The 23,407-nt window shown below is 37.0% G+C and overlaps 1 protein-coding gene across 35 annotated transcripts in view; it reads right to left on the bottom strand.

Moving 5' to 3' along the window:
* Positions 1-23,407, bottom strand: part of PLD5 (phospholipase D family member 5) — a 317,558-nt gene that overhangs the window by 68,725 nt on the left and 225,426 nt on the right. For all 35 annotated transcript variants that reach the window (XM_066993942.1, XM_066993946.1, XM_066993949.1 and 32 more), the window contains one exon: positions 4,727-4,895. In XM_066993942.1, the coding sequence (XP_066850043.1) occupies positions 4,727-4,895 (169 nt within the window). The remainder of the gene's footprint in view (positions 1-4,726; positions 4,896-23,407) is intronic.

The raw sequence follows: 23,407 nt of genomic DNA, 5'->3' as shown, positions 1-23,407 counted from the left end.
GTTCTATGAAAAGAGAAAAAGACAGGACAGAAGGTCTGAAGAGTTTTGTCACTACTGTCAGCACATTTGAAATGCTTCTGTTGAATATAAACCTTCATGCTGTCATTCAGACCACATTTCCTTTGTGAGACAATATCAGGCTGCTGTGCAACTACGTGACAGCGATCAGAATAATTTCTATGGAGTTAGTTTGTGAGGGCTGAGAAGTAGTAACAAGCCAAGTGCTATGAAAATGCAGCATGCTACTTTATACCTTATTTGCATTTTAGCATAATATACCATTAGGAAAAATGCCTATCCTGATGAAATATTCTCTTACACTTTCCACAGTGCTGTGTTAGCAAACCTACTGAAAACGACAAAATAGGCTGTAAAATGTATACATCAAATGAACAGACAGACACTCTCATGGCAGCTTTAAACTACGATCCATCTGAAACATCAGTCCCAACTGTACACCATAGCAAGCTGGTGAATTTAAAACAGACAAAAAAAAGTTACTACTACCAAAAAGCTCTGAAATTCCCCCCAAAGGAATTTCTTAACCCTTACTAGGCAAACTGATTCTATCCTGGCTGACTTCCCTTGCTTACTGTCATCTTTGTTAGTATGCATTCCTCATTAAAAATAAAACAGGGGATATATAAACATGAAAATGCTATGTTTATTAAGTTTTCTAAAATTGAATTATTGTGCTCTTTGTGAGACAATGCTTAGCTTTTATTGTGACAGAATAAAACTGGTTACTTCTAGATTTTTCTTCTGAATTTATTCTATATAATTCTACTAATATTTTAAAATATTATCCTATGATCAACCCTTTGGGTATATCTAAAAAACATCACTAACAATCACAGCTTGCCAGCAGAAACCAACAGAAGAAATAAATGAAGCAATCCTAAATTCAACTTTTGCTATGTAATGCTGAATAGAGAAACTCAAAAGCTCTCCTCATGTTCTTCTAGCAAAACAGGTAAGGAAAAGGGAGGAAATGTCGATTATTGGAATTTCAGAGTTAAAAAAAAATGCTTTCACTATAAAAACTCTCACTTTTTAAAATTTCTTTTCTATGTCTCATTCTGTAGCAGCTGCATCAGGGAAATGCCACTACCTGAAGGGGAGAGATGGCTTTGTAAAGATGAGTTTACAGAAAATAAAATACACTGCAATCTCCATATCTGGCTATAGCCCATTTCTGCTGGTAGCCACTAGGTTTTTTTAATAGTTGTCAAGGACAGATACTTAAGCTTTGGCAGTGGCATTTGTTCTACCAAACAAATCACGTAAGACCCTTGGGTGATGGCTGTCTGCAAGTGACACACAGCTCACCCTGAGATTCACTGCAAAGCCGGACAGCTGGCTTACATGACATGTTTAGGTGGAGTGGAAGCCTTCTCCCATCAAGCCATTTGGGAGTGCGCAATAGGTAGGTACCTAGAGGTAAGTCAGAATCACCTGGTGTCTGTGTGATGAGTGTAAAAGTCAGACACAGGCCTATCCTCTGATCATCTTATGGTTCTGCAAATATCCATCCAGGGAGAACTGGCTACTCACGGCAATACCAATAAAACATGATAGCATTGACTCTTACTTGTTAAACTTAAAATGAAATTTGCAAGAGAAGACCTGCTGAAACTATATAAGGTCACTCTGAATTAATGTTTCTAAACATGAGATGACTCAGAGGAAATGAATTGTGAAAATCGTGAAATTGGAATGATTTTATGTTCACCTCTCCCTTCACTGCAACTGAACTATAAGCTATCTTCCAAAATTGTTTCCACTGTCCTCTGATATCTCTGAACATCAGACTGCCACAGGAGGATTCACATGTTCGCATTCTCCAAAAATCTCAAAGCCTTCTGTGTAACTACCCTGCTATCTTGAAAATGCACAGATGAGAACACAAAGATGCCAAAGCACATTTTTCCTCTGAACGAGAAAAGCAGGTATAGAAAGCTTACTCATTATTTTGCCAAACAAGTATTTGTTTACTTGACCTGCTAAGCTGTGGAAGCACACAAAACATTGTAGCATCATGTATTTTCATTTGAAGACTCCAATTCAGCAAGACTTATAAACTCAGATGCATGAGCAGAGCAGCTGCAACCTGGACAGCTCAGTCAGCAATAACTGTTTCTTTAGATTTAGAACCACAAAACATGGCGAGGCAACTGGTAGGGACACAAGGTAACATAACCACAAACAAAAATAAAGAAAAATACAGCACAAAATTCTGCAATTTTATATATACAAAAGCATACATGCTTATCTATAGTCCATATATATATTGGATGTGCATATATATATATATGCATTCATGTCTGTATACAAAACTGCAGAAACTTCCTGCTGTGTTTTTCTTCAGTATGTATATTGGACACAGATTTATGTGTGTATATAAATACACAAACACACATGTAGAGAACATGGCTAAACCCTATAATAAATTGAGAAAAAGCAATCTAGCCTACTCATCTCTTCTTTAAAAATCCACATCTGTTAAAGTGCTCTCATAAAGAAATTTGCTTTATAATATGTTGTAATATTCACAAAATGAAAATTGTTAGTTATACAGCAGAATGTGGGTCCATATGGAAAACGGTTATGTCCTTAGTCCCTGATAAAACAAGCATCATCCAGGGAACAACTAGAACTTACTCACTAAGCACCTCAGAAGCTAGAAGTTTTGCATCTCCCTCCACGTAACACTTCTCCTGTGTGACGGCAAATTACTCCTGAACTCAGATTTGTAAAGACTCAAGGATGTTTGACTTACACTTCTGAAAATTACCGGATAACTGAAGATCCTCTCAAATTTCTCTTTCATTTTATTAGTGGAGAATGCAAATGCAACAATACAAATTTTCTTCCCTCTTTCGCCCACTAAGCTTGGTATACCTTCTCCAGGGCAGTGATTTGCTAAAAAACTCTGCTTCTTTGTCAATTTCTTTAGCAATTAGTCTGGTCAATAACAGCACAGTGTTTTAGGATGAATAGACAAACTTGACAGAAAGATCTATCAGCTGTTCAGCCCACACTGCTGTACAAATGAGGAAATGACTGGAATATTAATCACTTTTTAAACAGAAGTAATTACTTGCTTTTGTAAGACCTATGTATTCCAAATAGATAACTAAATAGAATATTATAAAAAATGTCTAATTTTTTATGATCTGAACAGTGTATTTGGGGATGAAGGAGCAAATCCACTTACATGTATCTTCTTTCTTTCCCTGCTCTGACATTCAGCAATATCTTATAGCTTTTACTTTGCATGAAAATGTGGAACAGTGAATGGATTTGATGCTTAACTGCTGAAATCCCAATTTCCAGTTTGCTATTTTTACTCTCTGTTTGGGATTTGTTAGGCTCTGCTGGTTTTGAAGCAAATGACATGTTGAATATTTTCAGACAAAAAATTTTTTAAAGATTCATGCACATACCAATTCATGCACATCCTGAAAACATCTAAAGCACTATGTCTTTGAATTCATCTGCTTGAATGACAGTACATGGGTTTGAAGTTTCTTACGCAGTAAATTTAAATAAAGCTTAGCTGCATAATTACATTGTGAAAAATCTCAATATTTTGATACTCAATAATTTTATTCACTAACTATATTCCAATATTTATAAGCATTGTAAAAGGAAGGGTTTGGGCTACATTTTCCATTTGACTGCTCACCTCAAGTTTTCACTCATTTGAATGGACATGCAGTAGATTTATTCTGAAGACAAGTGAATGTATGCCCTTCAATTAGGCTATAGCCTCTCTAAAAAGAAGTAGCGTCTAATTCACAATTTGAAAACAGGCTATTTGAAATACTATCTTTGGTTGCTCAGAATACCAGTCATTGTCATCAGCTAGCAAAAGGCATTTTTACTGCATAGCATCGACAGAACTAGAGAGGAAAGTGAAAAGTTTGTGACATAGTATAGTATTGTAGATTCCTTACAGTTACCCTGCTGTCATTTTAACCCAATTCCATGTCAACTGAGTGGTTTTTTTTTCCATCAAAGAATCCATTTGGTTGAAAGAGATATTCTCAGTCTCTCAGTTCTTCGGTATCTTAGTTTGACAGGGTGATATTAAGTGGAAACCTGCCCTTACCACCTTTCTAAGAGGATTGCTATCAAGAATTATGTGTTTGTTGGCATAGTATCATTGTAATGACTGTCTCATTTGCTATGTATGATTTATAATTTTTCCTATTGCACATAATTGCAGAAATTCTGAACCCCCACCAAGATCCATTTTGAAAAGATATGAAGAATCATGTGATACATTTAGTACCAGATGAGTTGTAAGTGTAATTCTACTTATCTATTTGGCTGCAGAATTAATCCACATATTCGATCTTTTACCTGATCAGTTTCATCAAATAGAAAATAAGTATATGGATTTATGGATATTCCCAAATTATGGATGTGTTAATACAGGTGTAAATTTGCAGGTTTCTAAAGATTACACAATTACATCCTTTCCTAAGATGGAAGCAATATGAATATGTGATGGATATGTTTGCTAGTCCAGTGTGCCACCACTCTCAGAAAACTAATGTATTGTCAGGAAAATCCTCATAAGAAAATATTTTTTAATCATTTTTTAAACTACCAAACAAATAGGTCTGCTATAGGGAAGGGCTGCAGCTCTAAAAAAGTAATAGTGAAACAAGAAAAACAGATTGTTAAAGTCCCACCCTTTTGTTAGTCTAGAACATACCTGGCATGCTGATGGATGACTGTGATTGAGGTCCCACTGGGAAGATACTATGTCAACAGACTTTTCAGCCATATTTAGCAAATTCATCCAGCCTTGGAAAAGAGACAAATGAGATGGTGCACTGTCTGAATAGTTGATCCCTTCAGGAATATTTTCCACAAGAGCAACCCTGAGAATAGATAAGGAAAAAATAAGCACTTAACATAAGCACTTTTCTTTATGAAAAAGTCCCAAATCGTAAAAAAAATGTCAGGTTTGGGCCCGTGGTTCAACATCTGCTCCCAGAGGCTCTCAGCAGTTGGACACCTCACAACTCACTCTGAAGTTGCCAACTGCCATGCTCTGCACTTCCCAAAACAGTAAAATGCAGAGATGATGTACTGTTAATGTAGCAAAGCAAACTAAGCTTTTGAAGCTCTGCAACATTAAACATAGAAAAGTGGAGTCAGTCTTTAAGGTGAGGATGGAAAGCATGAAATCTCTTCATTCTTTGTGACTCTCATCCTTGCATTTAATTTCTTTAAGATGCACACTCCCAGGCATTCTGTAAAGGTCTGCCTTTACAGCTGGCATTTTATTACATTGCAGTCTCTGCATATGAATTCTCCCTTTCCAACTGCTTTAAGCTACCTAGTTGTTCTGCTTTGTTTACTTGCATATGGCTCTGACTAGGATCATGTAGTTAAGAAAAGGAGGAGGATTATGCTTTTTTTTTTTTTTTATTATTATTATTATTTAATTTCCTGTTCTTTTTGGAAGGCTCCCTGATCTTACTGTCAATATTGTTCAAAATGTTTGCAAATTCATATATATATTCACATATTCACATGGATCCAAGAAGCTAAACAAACATTGTAGAGATGACTCCTTTTCACTGCATCCAACTAAATCAAGTACTTCCAAACTGTTCTGAACTTATTATCACTGTTAATTATCAACCTTAGCAATATAAATGCGGTTTTCAAAGTTTTTGTTTGTTTGTTTTTTTAAAGTAAATCATTAATACAAACATCTAGTATAAATTAGAATTGGGAACTGGGCACTTTCTGACTGTTAAAAAAACAAAACAAAACAGTTCAGTATCTTCCTACAGGGTTGTATGGAAAATTTTACAACTATTTCAGAAAATCTAGTATGTTTGTGAAGTTAATACATTAAAAGATTAAAGTTTAGTAGTCTTTAACACTGGTGAAAAAAGTATTTTGATAAAGTAAATTTGTGGTATACTACATTTTTATTTTCCTGGCTTGGCAAAAAAAATAAAAAACAGAACAGGCACAGCTCCTCTTTCATTAAAACTTCAAATATTCCCTAAAATCAAACAACATACATATTGCTAAACTACAGTTACTGACAAGGCTCTCCACAACACAATTTGAAAACACTATTCTACTGATTAACATTAAACTTAACATCATTATAATAACACCTGTAGCACTAGCAAATTAACTGTAAGAGATTAAAAATACAACTTGTTTTTTAATGTCTTCTAGTATGTTTTATTCTAAAGCATTTTAACTACGTTAACTCTTGTTTATAAACTTTTCAAAATAACTAGTGCTCTAAAATTAAACTGCCCTTATTCATCTATTGGCATTGCCATATTTTCAGAAAGAAAATTTTAGTCTAACACCCAAGGTTTATAGATTTGTTTCTGCTGCACTTAATACTCTTTTGGAACTTAATAAAGATTTAGTTAGAACCCTTGAAATCCTAGTTACTTTCTTTTTAAACAGTTAACATTGCTAAGAGTCCCAATACAATTAATAGCTTCCATGGTCCCAGAGCTGTTGTATACAAGGACGGGCACCTACTCTCCAAAGAGGGAGAAATCAAGGCACAAAAGGAAAAGTAATCTCTACTAGGACATTAAAAAAAAAGACAGTGGCAAAGATGAGAAATGAATTCATGTCTTTCTGGGCCTCTTCCATTGCCCACGCAATCACATGTGGATACAAGAGAGTTGCTTTAAATCTTCTCCAAAGACATTTATTTGCTCAGGATATTGTCCACTCAAGTTTTGACCTGGCCAAGACCACGGAGCTTAATATTATTTTTGAGATTAGGGCCCTGATCCAGCCAAACACATATATGCTTATTTCTGAGGCATTGACTTCATGTTATTGAGTGGTCAACTGTCTCCAAGTGAAGATCAGTAATGAGTGGTGTTCCCCAGGGGTCAATATTGGGACTGGCACTATTTAACACCTTTCTCAATGACATGGACAGTGGGATCAAGTGCATCCTCAGCGAGTTTGCCAATGACACCACTGTGTGTTTCAGTTGACATGCAGGAGGGAAGGGATGCCATTCAGAGGGACCTGGGAAGGTTTGAGAGGTGGGCCAGTGCAAACCTCATGAGGTTCAGCAAGGCCAAGTGTAAGGTCCTGCACCTGGGCCAGGGCAATCCCAAGCAGAAATACAGGTTGGGTGGAGAAGGTCAAGGTGCCTCTTGGTAAGGAAGCTTGCCCTTGCTGTTGGGCTGAACTTGCTCTTCACCAAGAGACCAGCTTCCGGCTTTTCAACCTGCCATTCAACACACTAGGACTAACTAAGAGATTTTGATTATGCAGCTTCTGTCATTTTATAATTTGGGTCTGATTATATAATAGAAGCCAAAAGCCTTCCAGTTATTGAAACCGTTTTTCAGAATGGATAGTGTCCGTTAATATATATTTCCCAGTCTTTTGTTTAAGCAAAAGACTTAAACTGTTTTTTGTTCTTTAGCAGACAAAAGACCTAGCTACGGCACTAGTTAAAATGCTGTCTTTGGAATTCAGACACTTCCTTTCAGTAGCGAACTGATTTTGACAATAAATAAATAAATAAATAAATAAAAACCACCCTCCCAACAATACATTCCCTTTCCCTCTCAAAAACTCATCACCAAGCTCAGAAGTTGAAAGAAAACACAAAACCAACTACCTAAGTTTCTAAGATTTTGCCTTCATAATCCTCCCTCCTCCTTAGGCACAACAGCAAAGTTCTAGCGCTTAGTCAAGAAGAGCTTTGTTAAACTTTCCTCATAAAAGTTTGAGTTCACAAGCCCCAGTTTCATCAATGAAAGCTGTTTTGTTCCAATATGACCCACAAAGCTCTTTTCTGAACATGTAACAGAAACTTCCAGGAGAGAAGGTCACTTCCAGACTTCATGGAAGATCAGACAAGGTGACATAATTTATTCTGCTAAAGTGACCTATTAAAGCAAAACAGGATATAGCACGATGGTTAAAGTAGACTTTACCTATGCTCAAAATCATTAGCACATAATCTTATACCTGTTGGGTGAAATATCTTTCCCCTCCTGGTGCTTTATCCTGGTGCTTTCCCCCCTTCCTGGTGCTTTATCTATTTCATCTGATTAATGCCAACACAGGCTTCAGTTATATAGCTGAATATTCTCAAACATACCTCACACAGACTGAGAAACCTTAAAGTAATGTTATATGATTCTGTGAAGTCATAGAGGGAGACAAATATCAGAGCTGAGATTCAGGAACAGAAATGTGGTAAGTGGTAAATGGTATCTAATGCCTACCAAAGAATAGATCTTGACCTATACAGTAAGACGCTTCTAAGCCCAACTACAACTTGCATTTAGAAATCTCAGTTGAATTCTGTCCCAAGCTAAGGATTCTCCTTCGTCTTTGACAGTTCTTTGGTCAGAAAGCAATAAGGTTCATTTCTGATCTTACATCAATTTTCTTCCTCTGAAGGAAACAGAGATGGTCTTAGATTAGGATCTTGGTTAATTAGAGTAGAAAGAGGACTAGGACAGTGAAAATAGGCAGAGGCAATATGTCTGTCCCTTCAATAAACTTAGGTTATTGGCAAACATTTATAGCTCTGTCTGTTGAGAAGTTTAGCTGTTACAATTACGCAAGTATAAAAGGCAAGTATTTTTGAAAATTCAAACTTCATACCATATTAAAAGATTAAGCTGCTGAGTGTTATTCACTCCAGTTAGTATCAATCCAGAGTCTTACACTAGAGAGCATCCAGGTCTTAGGCACTTGAGTGTGTCCATGACATCTGAATTTACTCACCATTAAAGGGAAGAAACATAAGAACACATGGGAACCATTAGTATGAGATAATAAAGAAATGAAAGATAAACAGACAATACTTTTCAACACTTTTGCCCTAAGGCTGCTGTGATTCAAACAGGAGGGGAGAGAAGAAAAAAAAAAAAAAAGGAAAAAGAGGTGTATCAGCTGTGTCCCTAAGTCAGGGTTCTATTTAAACATGACCTTTTTGTGACCTCTTTCTCTTTCTTAATACAGAAGCCCTGGAACCACCAACCCCTGACTGAAGGACCACAGCTCCTCAGAAAGTTCCAGCTCTTCCTTTATATTCCATATTCTTAATACCTACTCAAAACCTACCATCTTTCTGACATTTGTCCTTTCAATTTTTACCATGTCACCTTCAAGCCTTCCACTTCTTCCTACATCGTATCAATCCTACAAACCTTCTTCCTCAGGTCTATTCATTAGCTGTCATGTTGGCCAAAGATCATCTTCTCTTTAGCTCAACAGAACCACAGCTGCAGTTCTTGTTTCTGAAAGGGATTAAGAAATATTCTTCTAGACAAGGTACAAATACTATTTCAAAAACATGCAGAACAAACTCTTTCCCATATTCAGAGAAAAAAGTGTCCAAAAAAAAATTAAAAGAGGTATTGACAGTTTATCAATACATTTGAATATTCCATCACATTCAGTGGTAAGGATTTGGAAGGTCAAGCCCTGCATTTCTACTTGAGACCAAACTCCAGAGCATAAAGTTATGTAGTGTATTTGGATAATTACATGGTATATCCGGTAAAGAAAAAATAAATTGTGTATTATAGATACTTACTTCGCAATTAATTCTTTACTCTAATTCTTTTAGTATAAGTTACAAAATGTATCATGATTACATTGCTGATTTCGATTTTAAATAAAATATTTTCCCTTTAAATTAATGACATAACACAATGATTAAAAGTGAAATGGAGAGCAGGTAAGATTGAATTAAAAATGGATTGTGAACTCTAAGTACTCAAAAGCACCTAGATTATTAGAATCTAACTGAGAATATCATGAGCTCTAACACTGAGAATCTCAATGGGCTGTGCATACATATATATGTGTGTTTGTACGTGTGCATGTGCCTGAATATATGCACACTTCAAAAGCTCTCGAAAAACATTTGCTTGTCTGTTTTTTCAACTTTATTCACTAAGACTTTGATGTCCAGAGAAAAAATCCGGGGATGCTGAGTGCTTTACTTAAGATGATGCTTCGAATTTGATCTGCAGTGAACACAGATATGTTCAGATTTCTTGTGTTAAAGATATTTTTCTGCAAACGTGCAGCATAGGACTCCAGGTCCTTTATCTGAACATTTCTGAGTATTCAATAGAGCAGCCTAATGTGACGCTTAAATTGAAAAGCTGCTGTCACTGCCTCCCTAATGAATATGTGTTTTACACAGGATCCTGTGAAATCAGTGATAACACTGCAATGAGCATATTTACAGTTATTATATTAAGAAATCAAACTCTGCTAGAATTCTAGGGATATACAGCACCAGCCTTTGATCTGAAGGAAGATTCTTCACCTCTTGATTGTCTTTATATTCTGAATCTGGCTGGACATCCCTCTGGAAGATAATGGTAACCATATAAGAAATGAGGATAAAAAGGTGAAAAACTTGCACAGTGTGTGCAACTAGATGTTCTAAATCAGATTTCCTAACTTTCCCTTCCCTGCTCATGTGAATTGCAACCTAGTGGGATATAAGGACCGTTGCTTAACAGCATATAATGAAACACAGCCATAGCTACAGCGTGCAGCAAAGCATATTCCTTCCAGCTGCTTCAAGCCAAGGAGACATATACCAGTTCTGGGCTTCTGTTCTTCATCACAAGTGGTCAGTGACTCCTCAGTCATACCTGGGCCAGTGCAGATGCCACCAGGACATCCTGGCACAAGACAAGGCCGCAGAATTTTATGTCAAAAATGCAAGGCAGGCAGATAGTTTGCTAAGTAAACGTGTACCTAGAGATGGTTAAGCTGTCCTGCACCTACTGCAAAAGGTTTGTCCAACCTGCGGCCTAAATTCTGTGAATATGGTTTGTGACCGGGCTCAGAACACAAAGGGGTTGCCTGATCCTGTTTAACATGCAGCTGCAGGATGTGGCAGTGGCACAAGAGTTGTAATGAACAGCCCTGCCTACTTTAAGTGTTCACTGAACACCAGTCTTAGGCACTTCAGCTAATGCCTAAAATTAGCAGCTGCCTTTTAGCTTTCCCCTTCTAAGGCTGTCCCTCTTTGCAATTAGTCTCCTTCCATTTTTTCTTATCAGTCTGCAGAAGCAATTAAAGCAGGCTAACTATATATACACTCATATTTTAACTCCTCACTACTTAGGCCTTTTTATGCTTTCTGTAATCGACTTGGAGATCACTTTGTTATTGCTGTTCCCACATAACTGCTTTTGTGCCCACTCATCACGATGTCTATAATGCCAAATATAGCATATAGACATGCACAATGCATCAGTCACTTTAAGTGCCAGATTCGTAGTTGGTACAATATAAAAAATAAAAATTTCAGTCAGTAGTTACCACTGTGGAACAACATTGGTTTCCACCAATTGAAGATTCAGCTTAATTCTCTTGGACTACAGAAAAAGTAACAAATAAGCACTCCAGGAATACCTCTTCTCTTTGGACTGCCCTACGGATCATTATGCAAGAAAAAAATGAGATTGCCTCTCTCCCGTAACACCATCATCAAAAAGAATGTATGCAATAAAGGAAAAAAAAAATCCTACTGTTTCAGCTTCCTTTAGATGACAAGTAACACAAAATTTGTTTTAACACATCACAGGCATTATTTTCAAATAAAAGACCTGCTATACATGAACACAAATCATCCAAGGTTCAAAGCTGTGAATTACTTCTAATTAAATGTATTTTAGGTGACATTTCAGGTATCTTATTTAATCGTTTCTCTTCAAGGGAAGTACTGCAAGAATCAATGAGCACCAGATCATCAATATCCCAACCCAGCCTGTGTCGGCAGCTCTGATGACCCTCCGTACTGTCTCAATAGAGATCAGAATTGGAATGTACCACAACTTTAATACTAACCTAAAAGTTCAGCACCCAGATAAATATATTTACTATTCAGTATAATACAAAAATGTGTCTGGATTGACTGATAAGGCCACTTAAGATGTCAAAAAGACAGCAGTTGAACCAAATCAGCGCAGGATTCATCTGACTGCCCACGTACTGATGGGAGCTAACATTTCAAAATTAATAATCAATTAAAAGGTCAACATACATGCTAGTCTTGCAATTCTTTGCTTGCTGTCATAATTTTGGTTTGCACCCTATTTAAATTGATTAATTCCCATATTTTTATCAGAGAAAAATTTAAGACTCAAGTGAATTTTGCTTCACTGAACAACTGCTTGTTTGAAATACTCAAAAATAGGTCTCAAATGAAACACAGAGACACTTCTATGTCAAAGAAAGGAACGGTATTGCTAGACACTAATCATAATTCATTTTAGTGTAGACTGTAACTGAATTTCACATATGAAAAGCCACAAGGATACAGAGGTCAAATGCTGCACATGATGTTCTGCTTATGGCTTTCTTTATGCATAGCAGGTATAAGCCTTGGGGATGCATGTGAAATTCGTTTAATGGACACAGACTAAGAATGGAAATTGCCATCTGCTCCTCATACGTTTGGGCTTTCTTTATAACAATAGCCTAACGTAAATGTTTGAGTATGTCCTAGCCATAACAAGAAGCTATAAACTTTGGCTGTGACACACCTCTGTCCTCTTCATAGCTAAAACATGCTGCAAAACTTTTCAGCATCTTACCATGTGTCAGAACAACCTCCCTTTAAATGGTGATTTCCCAATAATGTTTAAAGACAACATAACGAAAACAGCTGGCATTGTGATCTTATGAAAAAGAAAAAAAAAATACACAGATGAAGAAGGATGCCAAATCAACGTTTGCATATGCCTGACATTTATCTGGGGTCACAACAGCAATTCAAAAGCTCACATCTGCTCTACAAAACTTCAGGTATCATAACAAATTTCTCCCATCAAATTCTCTCTACAACTTCATTCTCCACAACTTCATTCTTTCTTCCCCTTATTTCTCATTGTTTCCCTCCCTCAGCTTTTTCCAGGTGCACCGACATTCATTCTGGCTCATTGTGGAGCATTTTGTATCACGGAACAAAGAATTTCTCTTACAGCTATCCTTTTTTTTTTTTTTTTTTTTTTGGATGTTTTACACAACGAAACAAACTTTGCTGGTCTGCGCTTAAAATGCATCATTTTCAATGAACTATTATTCTCTCTTGGGAGATTTTCTGTCTCACGCTCTTGCGAGAAGAAATTTTAGGAGGCAGCCAGTGTGGGGGTACCACAGTGGATCCTTTCTTGTGTGGATCCCTTTTTGGGATTAGGCTTCCCAAAGGCAACTGGCTGAGTCCTGTATGTTTTTCTCTGGGTATTCTTTACATCAGAACAGCCTGTTCCAACCATGTGCCGTATTTTCTTTCACTATCTTTTCCTCTAGTTCTTCTACACGTTGAACTCTTCCACGCCCTGGCTCCTCTTCTCCTTGTCTCCCTCTTCTGTGTATTACATGCTACGTGACCTCTTTACCTTTTGTTTTGCTCCTTCCAGTTTCCTGCTCATTAAATCTCTTCTGAATGACCTCCCTGGCAGAAATCAGCGTTGCTATGAAATCTGCAAGACACTTCAGTTTGTGTGGTCTGTTTTGCTCCTCCACCATACCTGATTTGTCTATGTACAGTGAAAGCTCTTTATTAGTGGGACTCCTTGTTACTCTAGCATTCATGACAAACACAGGGGGATCCATCTGTAGTAAATTTCTAGGAAGTATTGCAGAAGGAAGAGGTAGCAAGGGCCTGTGAAAGTCTCCACTGACAGTATGTGATATTCAGGGACAGACTTTTAAGTACTGATGCTTAAATTGTCATCACTCTTTATATCAGAGCCATGAAGCAGGTCTAATTTGGCTTACTTTTTTTTTTTTTTTTTTTTTAAGGGCATATATTGATACCTTGGCAGCTTCCCAATACAATATCAACAAGCACAGCACTTTCAACTAAGATTTCTAATTATTATTTCTAGTGATAGTTCTTTGAAACTTTGCCACAGATTACCATTAGCTGCAGCAAACAGGAAAAAACAGATGATTACCAGACCTCCAAGCAAGTTAGATGGCAATACAGAAAGCCAAGTCCATGTGTAGGGACTTAAGTAAAAGCTCCTAACTTATCCTAACTGAAAGGGAAAAGGTTTCCTGGGTGATCAAGTCCCCGTCTTTGCTAGTTCAGGCAATTTTTCATATGCTTTTATTCTTAAATTTTCCAGACGGGGAAGAGTTACTAGAACTGCAAATCGTTTTTACCTCCACTTTTTCTACTGGAATATTTTATCTTATCTTGCTGCTCTCAGAGGCAGAGACCTGCCTCACATTACATCCTTTTACCTACTCTATCCTACATCTTCAGTAACCCATCTCTTACCCGAGAATTCCTCTCTCCTGTGATACTTTTATGAAGGACAATCATTTTCTTTCTTAGCTTTCACCCTTCACAGCCAAGTGCCTTTAGTTCCTTTTTATTAAATATGCTCTTCATTCCTAGAACCTCCTCCTTGTTTTTGCTTGCACCTACTCAGCATGAGTTCAACCTTCTTGAACATTCATGGTCAGATTTATACTTAGTAATCCAGATTAAACTTTATCAATGCCTTTCAAACTGGCGTTACTATTTCATTTGCAATTCTGGATATACCTTACCTGCAGTATTGCACCTATCCCTAAGCAATTCTCTCTTCTTTTATTGCAGTTTCCCTAAGGAGCTGCTTCCATTAAATAGTGTAACAGGAAGAATCTAGTGAAATTACACTTGGACTATTGCCTAGGAGTGACTAAATCAAACTGTTAACCAAAGTGGTATGTATATCCCCATGAGAAACCAAAAGACATATTTAAGATCCATTAAAACCTCACAAATTTGAAAGACTTTTCCCATTCTCAGTCAAAAAAAAAAGGTATTTTTGGATCACCTATATTTATTTTCTGCCTCTAGATCACACATCTTCTGGTTCAAAGTTAATTCTAATGATGTCTGCAGGGGAACGTACCTTTAGGAGGCTCTATAGTCAGCTGGTGTTTAATTCACATACCTAGTCAGAAAGCTGACTAAACCAGACCTCTGCCATTCCCTGCTTCTGCATGACTGCTGTATTACGTGAAGTTCAATGAGTAAAAACAAAGTGAAGAAATGCCAAGAACAAACAGACCAATTAAATGCCAGATGAATGTTGAAATGTGTAACAGACTTAAGAAAACCTTTTAACAACTCTTTTTCTGAAACTGTAAACATGTTCCAGCAAAACAGCAGACAGTTGAGATAGCTGTATTTCTCTCGAAGTTGCTTCTGAGGATATTTTGTTATTATTACTTTCAATTTATCCAAGAAGACAGTAACCACAGAACCTAAGCAGTGATAAGCTCCATGAAAAATGAAACATAAAAAATGTTGTGAAGCAGAGAGGACAAATAGAAGGTGAAAGTACAGGAAAGTCTGGGAAGAGCAATTTTGAAGAGTTAACTCAGTCCCTGATAAGAAATCATATCACAATTGGGATCTGCAGAAAACAAAATTAAAAAAATTCTACTGAAAGACCAAGAATTAACCCTTGGCAAAAATACTAGAATTTGCCAGAAGAGAGAATCACCTATGTTGTATTGAATCCTGTGGAAGGCAGACAGCACTCTGAGAAGTGAACATAAAGAACTCATATCTCTAAGGGACAACTTGATTGGAATTTGCTCTGCTGCAATTTGTATCCATTGCATCTTGTCCTATTACTGGGCACCCTCAAGAGGAGTCTGGTTCTCTTGTCCTTGTAAGTACCCACATAGAAGTTGTAGAAAACACTGAGGTCTCTCCTTTCCCTGCTTTTCTCCAGGCGAAACTGTTCTCTTAGCCTCTCCTTGTACTAAGCAATCATGCCTCCTGCCCTGCTGGCTATAATCTTGCTGATAAAGGTCAGTATACAGTTGCCCTCCTCTGACTCATATTCAGCTTATTGCCTGCCAAGAACCCCCAGATCCTTCTCTGCAAAGCCTTCTAGCCAGTTCCACAGGGTTATTCCAACCTGTGTGCGGGACATTGCATTATCCCACTTCTCTGGCCTGTCAAACTCCCTCAGAGCAGCAAAACAACCCTCTAGCACATCAACCATGCTTCACCCCATCAATTGGCATTGCTTACAAACTTGCTGAGGATCAGTCTGTCCTACTGCACAGGTCATTAATAAACATCTTACAGTCCTGGCCCAAGTATTGATCCCCGAGGGATGTCACTAGTAACTGGCTGCCTGTTGAATTTGTACAGATGATCACAACCCTCAGAAACCAACAACGTAGCTGATATTCCACCTCTTCCTTGATGAAATAGCAATGGCATTAACCTGACCATCATCTGAATAAAACAGAAGAAATGGATTCTCCCTAAGTCACAAATACAAAGTGTGTCATGTCTATATAATATATAAGTGAAACCAAGCACTGTCTGATTACTTGAGCATGGTCCAACAACTCCTCAAGATTATTTTGACATTTGCAGAAGTAGAATTTGCAAACTACAGTCCACAAAGAGATCTGCAGATAGGACATACTCTCTCTGAATAGGTGGCAAAAGCACAGAGCCATTTTCTTTAATCACTACTACATTTTTTAAATGCAAAAAGAAAACTGTTGTCAATGAGAAATGAAATTATTAATTTAGGAAAAAAAAATCTATGATAAGGGCTAGTGATATTTCATGCTGCTTTAAGGTGAACAGCAATATGAGAAAACTGATAAAGTTTTTCATCTAATGCCAGTCAAAGAAAATTAAGCAGCCTGTGCTAATGCTAATGACAAAATAAAATGGCCTGCCCTATTACTGAGGTTCCTCCAGTTCTTCATTTGCAGCAGCCCTTCTTGTTTTTTATCTGCAGATGAACAATTTTGCACTTTGTAATGTTAAGTTTTGTATGTTTTCTAGAACTCCAGACCATAAGATCACCTCTTTTTCTTTTACAGGCTCAAATAGCTTCATTTTCTTTTTAGAGGATCTGTTGACCTACAAACGCTACAGCAAAGCATAAAACTTCAAGTAACCTATCCCAAAGAGACCAGCCTTTCATCACAACAGATAAAAAGAATTTTACTTGACTTAATCATGCATTATAATGACTAAATTAAGAAAATGCAATACAGATGTAATGTGTAAAACTCACTTGCTACAGTGAATGAGATATATGGAAATGATCCATTAAAAATTACAGAGCAAAACCTCTAAGACAAGAAAGGTAGATGCGTAAAACTGAAAGTAAAGCTTATTTCAAAGAAAATTCAATAGGAACACCAACTAGTAAAGCAAACATATTCCCTAATATATCCCAGTTCAGCAGCTGTACTTATAAAAGGATTGGCCATTTGCAGCTGGAAATCTGTACATAAACACAGGTTCATGCACAGAGAAACAAACAAAATAATCTATTATCTTCATTTACACACAGCGATTGGATATAAAAACATCTTATCTAGATACAAAATAGGGCAAAAATAGGGGACTTTATGGGTCACTCAATTCCCTTTCCCTGGGCGGGGGGGGGGGGGGAAGCCAAGTGATTTCATTTTCCCACCTCCAGGACTTTTCTGCCCCTGTATTTTTTCAGTTCACATAACTACAGGTAGGTTCATCTGGGCTGCCAACAGTACCACACAGTCTAAACTACCACTCATTCTTCTCTTACTCTAACAGTTACCATAAACTATGTGCATGTAATGGTAACTAACATACCAAGGCTTACTAAAAGAGTGAGAATTAACTGACAGTTCCACATGGCTGAAATTTTATTTTCCTACTACAGGCTAGAAACATTTAATGAAAACTCAGCGATACTTTAAGGTAGGAATTGCCTTGCTCCGCACCAGTCTTCCCAGGATTTCCACTCACTCTAGCATATTTCCTATGCTGACTATTTTATAGACTTACTGAAAGGTTATTACATCTGAATCTCTTACTAGATCAAGACTAAGTTCTTTCACCTTATCACCTAGGACTTGGACAATCTTTCAACCCCCCCCTTCCTGCCTACCATTACATGAAGATTTCAGATGGCTTCTGTTCCCAAAATCACTGAAACTACAGGGATGAGAAGGAGCAGAGGACTTTACTTCTATGAACCCATACTCTAGTTATAACTGACTATAAATGTTCCAAAGCAAACCAAAAAAACAATACCCCTCACTCCCCAGCAACAACACTCCTGACAGCAGATTTGCTATGTCCTATTTTCCTTTAACAAACCATGCCAATCAATAGTGATGCTCTCACAGGGCAAAAATCTCCAAGTCTGTCTCCATCCCTTGGACCCAGCAGATGCCAATAAACACCACAACACTACAATTGATCAATGAACTGCACAGTATCTTCAAAATAGAGCCCCAGTTACTGCAGCTCCAAAGACAGAAACAGGGACGAGGGTACAAAAAAGGTTATTTGAATGGTGATGGGATTAGAAAAGGAAATAAAATATCAGGTCATCTCTCCTACTTGTCCACTGGCAGGCAAAGACTTCTTGCAAAATTGATGGGGCTCTTCTTGCCCTCTTAGATGCATGCCAATTTTTTTATGGAAACTGCACTTCCAAGAATCCCCACGAGTCTCTCGCCTAAGAACGCAGATGGTGGATTGTGGTGAAGTAAAGCAAATTAAATACTAGTCTCCCTAATGTCAATAATAAAATTCCTTGCAATTCAGTTGGAACAGAACTCAGCAGAAACTTAATCATTTTAAATAACCTCTTAAAAGCCTATACATAAGGGATTCTACAGTAGTTCACTTCTCAAACCCATTAACTGTCTGTTTGATCTCATTAATGCCCAACTTTAGTTAATTCTGGCTGAGCGATTTTTTCTATCTGATAAGTTTATGCACATAACAAAAAGAATAAATAATCAGTATGTACATGAATCACAAATGCTTCATCTTGCAAGGCATGAAAATTGCAAGTGAACATTTTAACAGTCCAGCTTAAATGGTTATTGATGATCAAAAGTATTGTACAAAAAAGCCATTCGAGGTTGTTTAATATAGGCTGTAGTTTTTTATATATTGTTTAATATAGGGCCTGATCCCACTGGCAGTACCCTTATCAGTGGGTACAGGTGATGATTAAAGCACCTTTTTGAAAGGGCAGATGCAAAGAAAAGCTTACAGCCCAGCTCTTTGGCCTTCCATCTACTGTCCACTCCATAAAGGCAAGCAACAACCTCCTCACCTGGCCACAAACCCCAGCTCAGCGATGTGAGCACTGCTTGGTCCAGCCTGAGCACATGTGAATTAAGAACAGGAGTGAGTTAACACATGTGAGTTATGAACAGGACTTACTCCTGTGCCTGGAATAAAAATATTCCGACTGGAATAAAAATACTCCAGTAACTGCTTTTAAAGGATTAAAAGCTTTTAAAGGATTAAGATCAAGCCTTTGGTAAATAGGGTTTTCCCTGCTCTTCTGAGTACGACACAGATGATAAATAAATCATTCACACTGCTCTTTTGACTCCTTTATTAAGCTGTTTTCTGACTCAATTCATCACAATTTTTGTGAATAAAAAATTGTGATCATCACGATTTTTGTGAATAAAAAATTGTGATCATCACAATTTTTGTGATGAATACTTGTCAATACCCTATTTACCTTACAATGCATTTGTAAAAGTACTCTTTTAAATATGAAGTTAGCCTCTGGAAATCTACCTTGGACAAGAAAATGCAGTTTACTTGGATAACAATACAGCCATGAGTGCACACAGAGGTAAACACTTTTAAATCATTCTTATTTTTTAACTCTGTATGTTCTTTTCCTACCATCCAACTTCAAATACTAACTGGATGAATAGACTCACCTTTTTATTTGCTGCTAGCTCATACACAATCAGAAAAATACAATTTTTAAAACAAGTCTGGTTGTAATAGCAAAGGGTTTATACAACTTGCATACGTATGCAATAAAATAAATATTAATACAAATTGCATGACTGGAAAATCATTTGGGAAACTAGTTTGATCCCTGGAAGAACAAACTGAAAGTCAACATGAAATTCAAAGGGATTCACTGATTAGTATGCCTACCCAAGGGCATAAATGAAAAAAAAAACAACTATGGAATGAAAAATTGTGACAAGGTACCAAAAAGAAAAACAGTACAAGAGGGAGAGATCTGAAACAAAAGCAACAAGCATCCAAACAGGCAGAAGGTATGCAAGCAATTCATTAGAGGCCAAAGGTGTCTTGCAAATTGCCACAATATATTCAGGCTTTGAAGTTTAGGACAGACTTTTTAGGTACAGATACCTGGAAATGGATTTGGCTTATTCCTGTTACTCCCTTCTGTGCAGTGTCAATGGAAACAAGCTGAAAGCAGAGAAATACGAGATGCCAACTCAAGATAACAGAACTGTGAACAGCTTGATACAGTGGGGCACATTCTGCCTGAAAACTGCTTTCAAATATAAATAGCACCCTTTCAAGAGCAAATAGACTCCAGGAAAAAAAAATATTGATGCTCTTAAGAGACACGAAAGTCATCTCTTCTAGACACAACTGCCTGGCAATCACAGGACAGGACTGTGAGAGCCTGGCACAGACACTGAGCATCCCTAAACTTGCTGTAATTCTAAATAAGTAAACCCATAACAATATCCCAAAATGAAACAGGACATCTGTGTTGTAGTGAACAGAGGACTGAAGAATGTAACAATACTACACAACCTCAGAATAAACAGACTGAAAAAGTTCAGAAAGTTTAAAATGAATTTTGCTATGTAATTAATCCATTATTAATGTACCAATATTAAAAGTAATCACATTTTATTCTTTGACACAATTAAAATGTGGTGTGCTTGGCAAGATTTTCTATAGGTCTTAAGCATGAGGCTAAATCAGGATTTTATATCATTTTATCAAATGAATTCCGAACACTATTTACAAGTTTGTTTGTTTGTTTGTTCCAAAGTAATGGCACTTAACTTGATCTCCAAGAAGAAATCAAACAATAGTACAGGATTTGTGGCAAATTAAAATGAAATTAAAAATTAAAAAGCTTTGGCTTTAGGGGGGTTATTTTTGTTTTTAAATCTTAATTAATTCTCCCCCCTGCTCCCTATGTAAAACGGTAGTTTTCAGTATCAACTGCAAGTTCGTAATACTGTTTTACATTTATGTAATCCATGTCTTCTTCTAGGCAGTCCTTATTCCTTATCTTCATTATTGCTGAACCTTTATTCAGTATTTAATAATTGCATTGCAGTTATCATTTTGAGAGCTTTGGTGGAAGAATTCATGCGTTTGTCACTTAAAATAATAACGTATCTTTCACCGCTTACAATTTAGAGATAAGTTTAAGTCAAGTCTCCAGTCCCGGTACCTATGAATGTGAATACTGAAATACACGAGAATCACTTTACAAGTGTAAATCCATCTACGATAAAACTTGAGAAGATGAAAAATATACCCTTTTTTATGTTCTGGAATTTTAGTTACCAAAAACAAGAAGCAACAGCCACATAACTTATAATTATAGAACAGCTATAAAATGTATCAGTGAGCCATAACAATATGGTCTCATGAAAAAAATTAGTTCCGCTTTAAAGCATATGAAAGCTGAAAAACTGCACTGCTGTCTTCTCCTCAGCATATAAACAGACTGCCTGATGGTGGTGGGGCCATTGATGAAAATAAAATGCTTTCTATGATTTCAAGCTTCCTATCACAAGTCAAGTAATTAAAGGACAACAAATGTCTGAAATAACAATTAGAACAACAAAGTCACTTGCTGTTAAAAAATCAATTTTAAAAATATTTTTTAAGACATTGTGAAGCTTTGTTGACATAAAAATCTATGCTTAACAACTGCCCTCCATCCCCCTCCAAAACCACACGCTTTGTACAAGTCACAGAATTTGTCGTCCCCCCCCCCATGTAAACTCTAGCTGGTGGGATGTCAAGACTGCATTGAACTGCGCTTGCTTGACTGATTTACTTTAGGCATTTCAGTGCCTTCTTTACAACCACTCCAAAACTTTTTTTTCTTCAAATAAAGAAATTGTTGTGGGTAGAAGACATTAACTATTCCATCAAAAACCATCAAGGGCCCCTAACAAGAACCCACATACACAAAGCACCCTTCTGTACAAACTCCAAGAATATAATGCATTATTGACTACTTGATATTTGGGCTTTCCACTGTACTACAAGGAGCAAGAGCAACATGAATGAAGCCACCTCACTAAAGAAAATAAAATTGCTGTATGTATTCAGCAAAATGTTGCTAAGCCTTAACCAAAATGTTTTGCTTTTAGTTAGCAGCCATAAAAAATAAAATAGCATTTGTAATGAAAATCACTTTTTTTCAATATTGACTTTAAATTCCTAAAAAGATTTAACCAGTTAAAAATGCTTTCTATTGCTTCAAATAGGTTCTTTTACACTGGAAATGAGATATGATTTGAAAATCCACAGTGAACAATCACTTGTGCTACTGCTGCTCTACTTCAGCACTGTGCCAAAATACATACTTCAAATAGTCTATAGTGCATCATAAAAGCTTTGCATACCAAATATATTTTAGATTAAACTAAACAGACATAAATGTTGTTACTAAGAATCTTACTTTCACTCTCACCGTATTATTAAACAAAAACAAAAACAACTATTTTAAATGAGGTAAGTTTGGAGGAAAAAAAAAGTAAATTTAACATTAAAAATGTAAATTTAACGTCAGCTCTTCAAAGAAGCTAAGCACCTGGTTATCTATGGGTCTTGCATTAAACTCAAAGTAATTTGTGAGGTAGACTATCTCTAAATGAGAGAGAGCAAACAGTCACAAAGGTGACCAAGCAGAAACTTTCTGTCCCAGCCCAGCCTTCTAGCAGTATTTTCAGCTTCCAGCTCAGCAGTTACTGCACTAAATCGAAAGCACAGTAATTCCTGCTTCAGAGATGTAATAATATTCCAACAGAGCAATTTAGAGACAAGAAATAAATACCCAAACTGTTCAGATGGTGACAGGACGCCCCATCTCTTTGTTGGTCTGAACAGAGATCACAGCTCACCTCCTGTGAAGGGAGAGCTGCAGAGGGGAGCTCCGAGAAGCACTTCAAGAAATTGATGACAACAGTTTTACAAATAAGCCAAATGCTTGGCGGTAAAATTAAAGGCACCAAAGGCTGGCATAACAATGATCATTATTTCACTTAGCAACATGACACAGAATTTGCTTACTCCATCCTCTGCCCTTGTGTCTTACTAGCCGTGCCATTTACATCCGATAGCAACGTGGGGCCAGCACCACACCAAGCCAGAGTGGGGTGGGCAGTGCTCTGTCTTTAAAGCAGTTGCAGCTGCAGCTTGCAGCTACATAAGCAAGAGAAAACAGCCTTCATGGATTTAAAAAGATGAAAAAACATGTTCCAGACAAAATAAGCAAAGATCCTTTATCTTTTCCTCATTCTGCTGCAGAGATGGGCAATTTTCATTTCTGCTACATCTCATGCA

Source organism: Anser cygnoides, chromosome 3 (assembly GCF_040182565.1).
Source record: "Anser cygnoides isolate HZ-2024a breed goose chromosome 3, Taihu_goose_T2T_genome, whole genome shotgun sequence".
Classification (NCBI taxonomy): domain Eukaryota; kingdom Metazoa; phylum Chordata; class Aves; order Anseriformes; family Anatidae; genus Anser; species Anser cygnoides.
This window is presented reverse-complemented; position numbering and strand designations above follow the sequence as displayed.